The 12548-nt window shown below is 35.1% G+C and overlaps 1 protein-coding gene across 4 annotated transcripts in view; it reads left to right on the forward strand.

Annotated features, from left to right (window-relative positions):
• GLRA3 (glycine receptor alpha 3) overlaps positions 1 to 12548 on the forward strand; it is a 94386-nt gene that overhangs the window by 23184 nt on the left and 58654 nt on the right. For 3 of the 4 annotated variants that reach the window (XM_030010709.2, XM_030010682.2, XM_030010699.2), the window contains exon 3: positions 5003 to 5070. In XM_030010709.2, coding sequence (XP_029866569.1) covers positions 5003 to 5070 — 68 coding nt within the window. The remainder of the gene's footprint in view (positions 1 to 5002; positions 5071 to 12548) is intronic. The other variant, XM_030010690.2, reaches the window with a different exon arrangement.

Below are 12548 nucleotides of genomic sequence, written 5' to 3' on the forward strand. Positions count from 1 at the left end.
ATGACCATACAGAGTAAGTCCCTTGGCCTTTCCTTGCCAGAACTACTTTGAAGAATGTTCAGTGCCTGGCTTCCTGGAGCATTAATGTATGAAACAATATTTGCAAAGTAATGCAAAACACCGTATTTCTAAAATTACTTTCTTATATGAGTGGTAGCTCTTAAATTATTTTTGCTCCTTATTGAAGTTACCTTGACTTGTTGCCCCGGTATACTCTTTAGCATGCAAACTGCAGGTTCAACCTAAGGTAAAGCTGTGCTGAGCAAAAGAAGACCTCAGGCAAAATCTAAGCACTGCAGTTTTTCTTCTTTCTTCTTTGAGTCTCCTGAAGTCCTACAAAGAAGCATTTAAAAATGAGGAGCTTATAGCTTAGCAGTTGATTTGGGGATTGGATTTTGGAGTTTGTCATGGACACCATGCAATCAGAGTCTTCTGATGGGGCTACAGTGAAGAATAGGCAGATGGTTTAGAGATTAGCGAATTCAATTACAGTACTTTTTGAAAGTATAATTCAAAAGACTTAGAGCCTTGTTTTGTAACTGTTGAAATTTAAAGAGACAAAACCTAATTTGACGTTGTTCTTTTTCAAAAAGTGCACATTCTAAATCTTCTAGACAGCTATGCAGTTTGAACAAATCTGCCCAGAATGATTCAGATCTATCACTAAGAATTAGTATCTCCTTAAGTGACTTTGCCACTTTCTGGTTAGTTTTATTAGTCCTAGAACAAGTGCTGGGGCTTAATGCCTTTTGAGTTTTTAATCTGGCAACAGTTTTAAAGAAACAGAATGAGTACTAATAAGAGAACGCAGACAGGCATTTTAAATAATTTGTTCTTCCAATAAAATTCCTATGTAGACAAGATTTTTAACTACCAATTTTAGTTATAATTAATCTTGGTCAATAACATAGAATTATATATTTTGTCTCAGTGCTCTGCTTTTGGATAGGGAATTCTGCATATGTGTTCTTCTTCAACAGAAATAATAGAGAAGACTGTTGGTATTTATTTAGCTATGGAATAAAATAGCAAATTAAGAACTCTTGTAAAATCTTTGTTCCAGTTGCAAAATACTTTTATTTCTGGTACATCAAACCTATAGCAAGGTCCTTCTCTTACTCAGCTGTTCAACAGACTATATCTGTTCCTTCAAATATAGGAAATACTTCACTGTCTTTCAAATTTGGACACAATTATGTAATCCATGTGTAAAAATTGTCATGGCCTCTGGATGCTCAGAATTAACCTGATACAGAAGAGATGTTATATTTTTAAATCTGTACAGCCCAGGTTGCACCATTGATAACAATCTATTAAGGTGGAAATTTTGGGATTCACATAGGAAAGTGTGAAGTGTTCCTTGCCCTGGTATTGCCAAACAGTATTCAGCAATCATCAGTTTAGGGATTTCTTAAGCCAGGACTTAACTGAAAAAGTAACTTTAGGTAAGTATGTTCTTCTGATCACTTCTGGAAGCTGTTTATACTTTTGGCCTTTCCAGTATTTTATGGCAATAAAATCTTCGTGGTTTGGAATAGTGAAAAGTACCATTTTTTGTTTGCTTTGAATTTGGTGACTATTTTACAGATTTCATTACCATGTGACATACTGAGAAATGGAAAAAAAGGATTACTTCCTTTTGATCTTTACAGATTGTATATTTATATATCGCTCCTTACTGTATACCTTTTCCAATGTGAAGAGTCCTGCTCTACTTAAGCTGGTGTTGTGTGGCAGCATTTCATAGAATTTGTGATCCTTCTTTGACTACTTGATGTCTCTTTTCTCCCTAATATATCTTTTTGAGGCAGACAGAGGAGACATTTTGAAGTATTCAGGATGGAAGTTCATGATCTACTTGTATGGTAGTCCATTTTTTTTTAATGTATTTCTTTGCATTCTCCTATCTTTATTGATTACAGAGCATGCTTCCAGACAACCATCCCTAATTAATCTAGCCTCTCTTTCCTGCATGGAAGTCATTAATTTGGAGCCCCTCGGTAGGAATGCATAGTGAAGATTATTTGGCATTTGACTGATGCTGAATTTCATCAAACATTTTTTTGCTCAATAGCTCAGTATTTTGTGATTTTTCTGCACTTCTTTGCAGTCAGCTTTATATACAGCCACGCTAAATAATCTTATACTAGAAGCAAAATTGTATTGCTATATCTTCTTTTCTAGGTCATTAATATTGAACTACTAAGATTCAGTTCAGATCCATGAAGGAACTCACCAGCAATCACCTTGCACTTTGAAAAATGGCTATTGATTCCTAACATTAAATAACTTTAAAGCAAAAGGCCTATAAGAGAACTGTCTCTCACTTCATCAAGACTAATATCCTTAAAAAGCCTTTGGCAAAAGATCATGTTGAAAAGTTTTTGAAACTCCAAATAAACTATTTTAATTAATTTCATTATCTATTACAATTAAAATTAATATTTATTTAAGTTAATTAGATTGCCTTTGTCTACATGCTCATCAGCTCTTTCAGAGAGCTTCAGTAGATCTGAGAGATGTTATTTCAGCAAAAATAATATTAATCCATATCTGTTAATCCTAACATTCTTCATAATTTCTACCAGTTTGGCTGGTACAGAGGTAAGGTTTACAGGGATAAAGTTCATTGTCAATGTCATCCACCATTATACCTGAAGTCTGGTTTTCTTTTTTAATTCAAGTTATACTTGCTGGACATGGTACACATTTCCACTGATAACAAAATGGACACAGGTGATAGCTGACTCACAGTGATTCATATTTCCACAATTTTGCAAAGATTTTTATAATGTCTGGCTTGATATCACCTCAGCCTGTCAGTTTGTTCCTGTTCACTTAGTCTGAAATGTCTTCTACAGTCCTCATACAAATCCTCCATCAGAATGGCTCCAGTATTTGACACAGCTAGCAATTGGGACAAATGCTGCTACAAAGACTTCATTTAGCTTTTCTGCTCTGACTTTCTTCACTTTCATGGATACTTTTATATCTTAATCATCTTCTCTTGACTTCACCTTCCAGATCTTGGCAGGATTCTATTTTTAACATCTTGCAGATAGTTAGCATTGTTAGCTTTTCTGTCTCTAGTGAGTTTCAGCTCTATACTTTTTCTCCCTGTCTTTAACTAATGTTCAACTTGTCCAAGTTCCTGTGTTTGAATATGACTTCCAGTTTTAACATCTTCATTTATGCTTCTTTTTCACCATGTTTTGGGAAGTTCATTTTTACTCTCAGCACAGTATTTTTAAGTAATCTATAAACCATCTGCAAGCTGCTTTTAGCTTCTCCTTTTATGCTTTTTTTAACTAGCCATTAACTATGTTTTTGTAATGCTGCTTTTGAAATTAAGCATCAGCGTTGTAGTGATTTAGGGCTTTTTCTTTATAAAAGCAACTATGTTTGTTGATATAGTAAACTTACACTTTAAAGCATAGTACTACTTTAAACAAGATAGTATCATACCAAATTTGAAATGATGACAAGTAGTACAACATGAAAGTGTTTGAAAGAAAAGCTACCTTGCAAACAAATCATCTAACATAGCCAGGAAGTAAAAATTTCTCCCTGACAGTTTCTAGTGACTCTGCCTTTGTTTGTCTCCCCTGCTTTTTCTTTTTCCCTTGATCCTTTTCAGGAGTTTTCAAAGTCAAGCTTTTACTGAATTCTAAGAAGTACTGGATATGCTCCACAGCTCTAAATAATTAACCAAACATCAAAGCGAAAATAGTGTAAAAGTGACTGCAGAGTGATACCTCTTTACGTGAGAATTCTGCTCCATAGACGTAGTCTAATGTATTACAATGACTGAAGTACACGTAGTGAGGTTTTGTTCCAATTGCTATACAGTACTTCAAAATAATTATTGTCTTGAGGAAAGAAAGCTGGATCTTCCAAGTTGTGTCCTTTTGGCAGAATTTTTAATGGGCATTCTGATTCTTCAAGTATTTAATATCAAGTTCATTGGTCACATTAGATTTTGCTAGTTGCAAACCACCAGCAGCGGCAGAGCAGCTTCTTAGTTCAGCGACCCTAAAGAAGAAATATTACATAAGGGTTTGTAAGACCAGTTCTCAAAATTCCAGGTACAGATCTTTTATTATTAGTGACTGCTTACAACTGCAAAAAGAAACCAGGTTCTCCAATGCTGAACTGGGTTATTGATATAAGAATATTAAGGTGCAGGAGGGTGACAAAAAACCCTTGTGATGGAAAAACTTTGTTTCTGCTGTACACAGACTGAAATTGATAAGAAATAATGGAGAAATTAGCATGCTCTACCATAATGCCATTTTTACAGAGACTTTCAGAGAAATAATTTAAAACCTTTTCCATGAAGAGACGATTCATTGTTCAGTTATCATAATGACTGCTCTGCCACTACTGATACTTCACAAATGCAAGATAAGACAGAACAACAGTTGACTGGAGACCCATGGTAACAGAAAGTTCAGTTTAAATAGATTCCTAACCATTTTGTGGATTTAAGAGAAATGAGAATGGAATCTAAGTCATTCTTTCTTATCCACATTTGTTCCTTTAAGCAGTAGAGATAAGAGCAGCAATAATGTATTTCTGTTACCAGTGATGACAGATAACATTGAAGTAGCATCTGCCTTGAGTGAAAAAGGTCACTTTTTCCCCTAATTTTTGTGAGAAGTGACATACATTGCTCACTGAAACACACATAAAAATACTTTTTATTATATATTTCAAATGGGATGTTGATTTTTTTGCATAGAATCATCTGTGCAAGTTTATAATGAACTTTCTCCTTTTTTTTTTATTGCTAGAACTGGCCAGTCAAGCAGTGTACCTTTGAGAAAAGTCAAAAGGAAAATTATTAGAAACAATTAAATTTAATTGTGCATTAAATAAGTTGTGAATGTAGCATTATTTCCTCCTAAGTCAATAAACATTGTTTCATAATGGTTTATATTTTACAGTCAGCCAATAAGCAATGATTCTGGAACAGGGACTGGTGTCTTTTTTTCTTTTGCAGGCCCTCCAGTTAATGTCACATGCAACATATTTATAAACAGCTTTGGATCCATTGCAGAGACAACCATGGTAAGATATTTTACCTCAAGCAGTGTTTAAAGTTCAAGTTAAATATGTTCAATGAGCTCAAAAGCTAGCTAGGGCTTCTCTTCACCTGGAACTAAATGAAGAAGGAAACCCACTTCTGAGACAGAAAGTGAGAACATTTAATTTGGCAATTGATTTTTCTAACAGAAAATCCATCATTATACCATCAGACACACATGTAAAAGTAAAGCCAAAGGTTGTCTTTTTTATTTCTCCATAAGTTTTATTTGACAGTTGTAATGAACTGATTATTTTCAATTAGATAGGTATTAGTTTCTAGTGTTTCACCTTTCTAACCTCAAAAATGTCAATTCATTAAGTTGCTTTGTTAATAATGTTTTATAATTTCATTATATATAGTGCATATGGGAATGTAGACTTTGTTTTAAAAGTCCTTCTTCCATAGAGCTATTGCACAGAGATAATAGAATAAAACGGTGAGCTGGTATATAAAATTTCATTATGAATACTAAGAGTGGGATAAATATAAGTGTATTGCACTCTTTTTGTACATACACTTATAATTTGTCTATTAAAGAAAGGCAAAAGATAGAGTACAAAAAGACTGGAGATTTTAAAAAAAATAAAGAGAAAGAGAGGTCAAAGTCTAAAGACAGTAAAACTAGATATTGAACCATAAATCCATAAAAAATAACTTGGATAAACTTATTCAACAAGTGAAACATATATGCTAATAACTTGGATCACAGATTTACTCATTAAAATTGGTGAGAGAGAAGATATAGGCATTCTTTCTCCATACAAGTGCCTCACATATTTTTAAGAAAGGCAAATAAACACCTTTGAAAACAGCTTCATAGTAATTTGGGAACAGAGAGGGTTAAAAAACAGAAGGATGAAGGAAGAACTATGGGAGTTTGTAAGATCCAAATATACTAAATACTCTGAAATTCCAACTATTTCAGGGGTCAGGATACGTACTTGGAATGACAGAACACAGACTAAAAATAATTGGTATAGTAAAAAAAAAAAAAAAAAAAAAAAGATAAAGGAATAATACTAAGCAAAAGCCATCCTTCTGAATTACCAGTGAGCAAGAATGAGACCTTTGAATGCAGCCAAGGACCTGTAGTTAGGAAATCAATAACATAAATTCATAAGGTCAAATAATTATGCCCCCTACCTTCAAAGAGATATTCACAGCTGCCTCATCTTTACGTGCCTTGGAACATAGTGGTAGAAAATTTCAGGTAGAAAATTACTTTAATTTGTCTTTGGGCGCATTGCCAGATTGCAAATCCCAAACAGATTTACATGGCATCCAAGGAGATTTATTCAGGTTCGATCAGAGGATTAAGCAATGCCCACATGATTAGACTAGTCCTCCACAGCTACTTTTTAATGGCTGTATGGGTTAATCTGGTGCAAAGCAGGAGACAGACCAAAGGGTCAGTAGAGTGCAAAGGTCCAGCAATTAGATCACTATATAAAGGATATTTGGAAAACTGACGTTACTAACACTTAAAAAAATTGTCCTGAATTTGGGAACAGGATGCCTGAGTTCACATCTCAAGTGCATTTTCTCTCCAAAAAATAAGAATTATAAACATTTCTTTTCAGTACAACTTAGTAAGTTAGTAAAATACTTCTATCTTATAATGAAATTACATTCTGTCTGCATTGCCTTGAAAGCCAACTAAAACAGCAGAGACAGACTACAGCCTGATCTGTAACAAATAGTTCCAGGTAGTATGTTATAGAAAATACCAAATCTGGTCAGAACCACGGGGGGTTTCATTCTGCTGATTATATGCATTCTAAAACTGGACAATTAAGCGCAACTTTGACCTTAGGACAAATGCTGCCTTCATGATGCTGGTATTCTGTTTATAATGTATTCACTGATACAGTTCAAACCTGACTTTTGCTTATGGTCAGACCAGCAGCTGTTGACCTCCGAGAGACTCAAATCTTCCTTTGCAGAAGAACAGATGCTTTTGTGTAGATAGGACTTTCAATTGAGTATTTTATTAGCTTTACTTCTCCCCAACACTGAAGAGGAACATTTTCTGAAAAACATGAAAAATTTTCTGTCTTAAAAATTACAATCAAAACCATCTTCTATTATTTTACAAACTGAATTTCTGCATTGTTGAACAGAAGTCACTTCACTGCAGTTCAGTACTTTACCAATTGTCACTATTTTACCAATTTTGTTTACTATAGTCCTTAACATTCAGGTACCTATGTCTTAATATTTATTCTAAATCTTTACACATAGAAAGATTTACTAGAACAATATATTAAACTTGAAAAGGACTTCTATATTCTTGATAAATACTTCTTTCCAAATTGTAAACAAAAGAGCTTAAGTAAGCAACAAGTGCAAAATAAAACCTGGCCACTAAGTGGTACCTTGAAGTCTCGCCGGTATTTAAAACTACCAGCTGAATAATGGGATACGCATATAATCTATTAGCTTTAGAGAAGTCCCAGTACATCAAGCCACGTCCTTCCCTGTCGTTGTAATTGCTGTCGGCCCTGTCAGTCTCTCTCTCTTTCTCCCCGTCTCTCTGGTTCGCTAGCTCTCTCACTGATGACCGAAATCTTTGAGCTCCCTCTGCTGCCTCGGTTATGTATAACACACTAAACACTTACAGAAAAACAATGGGTTAAAAAAGACCCAGGATCGGCTGCAAAATAGCCCGGTGCCAACTTTACATTACCGAGCTTCACAGTTCTCAGTAAGGAAGAGGAGTTTATCAGTGTGCAATGGGAACGTACAGTGTGCCGAGTGGGCAGCAGGAATCTGCTGTCGGGCTAGTGGATTCTCTTAAACTAACCCACATCTGGTCTAACAGATCAGGAGAGACAGCCAAACCAAAATAAATTAGCTTAATCTGGTTTACAGCTTGTTAACTGTGTCAATTGGTTCTTTCTTTTTTTTTTTCCTGTTTTTTACATTTCTTTCAACTTCTTTAGGGTATGGGTTCCAGTTATTTCATATTCCCTTTCTTCATCTCAAAAGACAAATCAGATGGTTCATAGTGGGGAAAAGGCATGCCACCTCTTGCTAGGAAGCTGTGATTCTAGTTGAACCTAGGTAATTTTAAGTGATCACGTGAGGAACTTAATTTATGTCATGTATGCTCTGAGGAGGCAGAAAAAAAGTAAATCACATAATTTAAAACTCCCTTAAACCAACTTTCACCATCGGCACCACTTAAGGTCCAGCCTTGCCAATCTTTCTGTGTTATTGAGCCGAATGGTAGTACCAGATCTGTATATGTCTTGATGATATTCACAAAGTGAGGATTTCATACTCATCCTCTAGGCAAGTAAAACTCTTACCATTTCACACATATAAAGGAAAACCTAGGTCCAGTCTTTCATTTTTTACCTGTTGCTACTATTTTTTTTTTCACATAAGGATTTAGAAATCTTAAAGCATAGGAGACTAAACAAATGTGGAAGCCCAGAATGAAATTACTGTTTTACTATATGAAATTAACATAACATATTAACATAAATTAACATCTGAAGTTTTTTATTTAAGATAAAGAGCGACATACATAAGCACACTTAACCTTAAAAATCTGACAAATGAATCGGATTGCTTGGACATGTAAAGTTAAATGTATATTGGCAATATGGGAACCATATCCTACAGGAAACCAAATCATTTGCTTATTGGTGCACTGGAACTTAAATTTCAGGTCTTATCACAACATCCTCAAAAGTTCCTTACGGGTTTTTTTTTTTTGTAGCTGAAGCTGTGCTCAGCTTGTATTTGCACTGTATCTCCTAATGCTAACAGATTTCCTGATCGTCAGGAGCAGTGTCCTATATATTGTTGGCAGTTACCAACAAAAAGAAAAGGAGACATTATTCAGTCTCACAGGGTGAGAATAACATCAGTGCCAACATTTTCAGCTACAAATGTTCATAGACAAAATACTGAATAGATGAAGCAAAGACTACAGAATAGGTAGGCTATAGGGCTGATAGTAGGCCATACCAAAAAGCCTCCTTTTATTCTAGTAAATATGACTGACCAACTTCCTCAAGGTTTTCTGAGTTTTAAAGGTCAGGAACAACACTTTGATCTTAATGCAGATTTACAGCAATATCTACTAAGTATGTATTGATATGCTTAGCATAATGCATGTGCTAAAAGTGCATTGAAAGGGACACTCACTGAGAGACCTAATGGCAAATGACAACGCTGCAGACAATTAACATTTTAAAAAGCATATGTCTGTTATTTGTTCCTGCTACATTTTTGCTGATGGGTATTTCTTCACTCAGTGAAAATAACTGTGTTATCCTGAATGTTGTTAGGAAGCAGGCGATAGATCTTTCTGTACTCCCAGCATTAATGAGATTATTTTACATTTACAAATAAAATGTGCTTTTAACCTACATTAACCCATTTTTAAGCCATCATGATTACTCTCCTTTCATGAGTCACAGCTCTTTAATTTCATTTGCTTCATCTTTCTTCAAGTGAGCATTTCTGTTTATGTTCTGTTCTACCTATTCTAGGTTGTCTTTAAATAGAGTGCTTGAAAGGAATGTTCACTTCTATACATTGCAAAGCTTAACACTGAAGAGTTTCACCAAATAATTTTCCTAAATGAACCATTTAGTTGATTGTCTCAAATACAAGGAAATATATGCCTTTCTTTGGTGAAAATATGCTGAAAAATTCTGTGTAATGGATATATCAATATGTTAATACTGAAGTGACGGGCAGAAATATCTACGTTGCACAATTTTTATCTCAGATGAGTGAACGTGCAATAAACGCCACTTTACAGTTTCAAAATTAAAAAAAAAAAAATCCATTCTTTCCCTATTTGACAATTAACACCCTTATATCAAGGCACAGAGAAGTCAACAGGTTGTTCTTGTATGAGTTTGGAAGGTGGATTATTTATCTTCTTTTATTTTATCATAAACTTGTCTCTGCCACCCTGAGCCTGGGTCATGGAGTCAGGAGTAGACAGAGGTTTTTCAAATTCTAGCAGGTCTGCAGCTGTTCAGTTTGTTACATGACCAGATTAATCCATGCAAATCCCCCTGCTGAACCTGCATTCTAAGCAGATAGCATCATATCACCCTCCCCAGATACAGCATCTATTTTCCATATTGTATGGAAATTCTATAGGATGCAAACAAAATATGCTTGAAAAAGCACATTGTGATGCATACAGCATATGAATTAGCAAACAAATAGTGTCATTTGTTTTCAAATTAAAAAAAAAAAAACGACCTGTATCAGTTGGTTTTATAAGCAGCAATAGAAAACATTGTTTTATGCAGTTCTCCTCTGAAACTTTTAGTCCCAGATAACTTTTTAGAAGGGAATCTTGGAATTCAGATACTGTGTGGTAGAAGATATCAGGTAAAATGTTGGCTGATGTTACAACAGCGCAACAGCATGATGAAGCAGGGAGGGACAAGGAAATGTTAGACAAAGGTAGCACAGCCAAGTCCCATCCATCTCACTGAGTTATTGGTATGGCATGGCACCAACTGCTTGCAACCACTGATCAAGGGTGCATATTGCATATTACTAATGGGTGTTGAGAAGAGGTGTTTTCAGGTGCCTATTAAGAATGAGAGCAATTGGGGTTGTGCATAAAAACATGAGGGTCAAGTATCTGATTTGCTGATAAACTGTAATAGATGGTGCAGCAGATGGATAGGTTGGGTGATGCTACGCATAGAAAAGGCTAGTACAGATGGTACTGCTCATGATGGTTATCAGGTACCAAGAGCTGAATTTCCAAATCTGGGGAAATCTGGTTCCCTGCTAACACTGAAAACCATCCTTACACAACAAGTTGGAAACAAGGAGAAATAATCTCACTGTGTTTATCTCCTGGCTACTGGGAAGCTTAGGAAGATGATTGTACCGTTCTATACCTTTTCCTAACCTTCTCTTTCTCTGTTATGAGAATAGTCCTGTATTCTTTCCTGGCATACATGCTGGTGCTTTTTCTCAGGAAATAACTCCATCCTTTTGGGCTGCTTTTATGACTCTGAAAAAGTAAAGCAAATGTCAATTTTTCCTTTTTGATTCCTTTGATGATTTATAAATGATTCAGAAAAAAAAAAATAGTGTTTGGATTGGATCATCACAGAATTAAATTCCAGGAATCTGGGCTGCAAATGGGCTTTGCACTGAATAAAATAGTTTCGACTGTAATGTTTGGTTTAGGTTTGGACTAGTGAAAATGGCTGATTAAATTAATTTTTAAAAATCACCAGAAGCTTTGCTTTTGCTGGAGTTGATGACCTTTCCAGAAGCTGGTGGCAGGCTTCTTTCCCTAGCCCCTCAAGCCAGTGGTTTTTAAACTGTTTTCAGAAGCAACTCTCCAGTGAGTTATTAGGGAGCAGTAGTGTTTGTTCCTTGGTTAATAGAGTGTGATTATGTTATTTGAAAAAAAGACTCAGTTACAGGGATGGTTTACACATATTTCATATGCTTGAAAACCAGTATATTCAACATGGATATACAGAAAAACAGAAATATGAACTACGAATAGAATCATGTCAGTAAAAAATGAACAAGTCTTGTCTTGTTTTATTAAACATTAGGTTAATCTTTCTTGTCACTGTAAAACAGCAACAAACCAACTCAAGACCAAGTCTCAGGTTTATTTTAGATAGCATCCTGAGGCCAAATTCTGGTGAAAGCTCTAGAGATACAGTGCAATCTTACCTAATAACAGAGTGCATTTGTCTGAGAAAATACTGGAAAAGCAGCAAGGTCTTGTTTTCAGGTCTCAAAACCTGCCATTTCTAGATATCCTTTCAATGATTTATGAAGAATTGAAGCTTCCTTTATAAAAGGAAATTATTTCATGCAGTCAACATCTCCAAATTGACTGTGAAGTTACAGTCTAGAATAAGTGATACTGTAATGATGAAAAGCTGCTTGAAAAAGTTTTGGACATTTTTGATAGCTTTAGGTGAAAGCACTGTCATAGAGGATCCGACTCAGTTGTTAGTGTGCATTTGCAGTATTAATGGAAATTTAAAAGTGATGCAAGAACTGAAACAAGTCATAGGTCTGAAAATATAATAACAAGTATCTAGAGTAAAGCAGATGTTCAAACTGACAGTTTTCACTCACAGCAGCTGTGATGGGCACAAACAGACTAAAGGTGTGGTCCTTCTGCAAAAACAGATGCCTTTAAAGCAGAATCTAGAAACATAATATACCAGAAGTTTTCCACAATGAAATACTAAAATTCCCATTTCAGTTGTTCTGATTTGTAAACTGGATTCATTTTTGTGGTTGTGATCCATAATTTATTTCAAGATTTTTTGGAAGAAGATGAATTGGAATAAGTTTTATATTTATCCCAGTAAGGCTTGGTGGCTGAGTCACAGCCAAATTCTGTAACGTTTTCTGGAACTTGGAGCTGAAATTCAATGGGATCTTTATGCAAGATGGAGAATAAATATCTAAGTCAGAAATAAAGACT

Source organism: Aquila chrysaetos, chromosome 1 (genome assembly GCF_900496995.4).
Source record: "Aquila chrysaetos chrysaetos chromosome 1, bAquChr1.4, whole genome shotgun sequence".
Taxonomy (NCBI): domain Eukaryota; kingdom Metazoa; phylum Chordata; class Aves; order Accipitriformes; family Accipitridae; genus Aquila; species Aquila chrysaetos.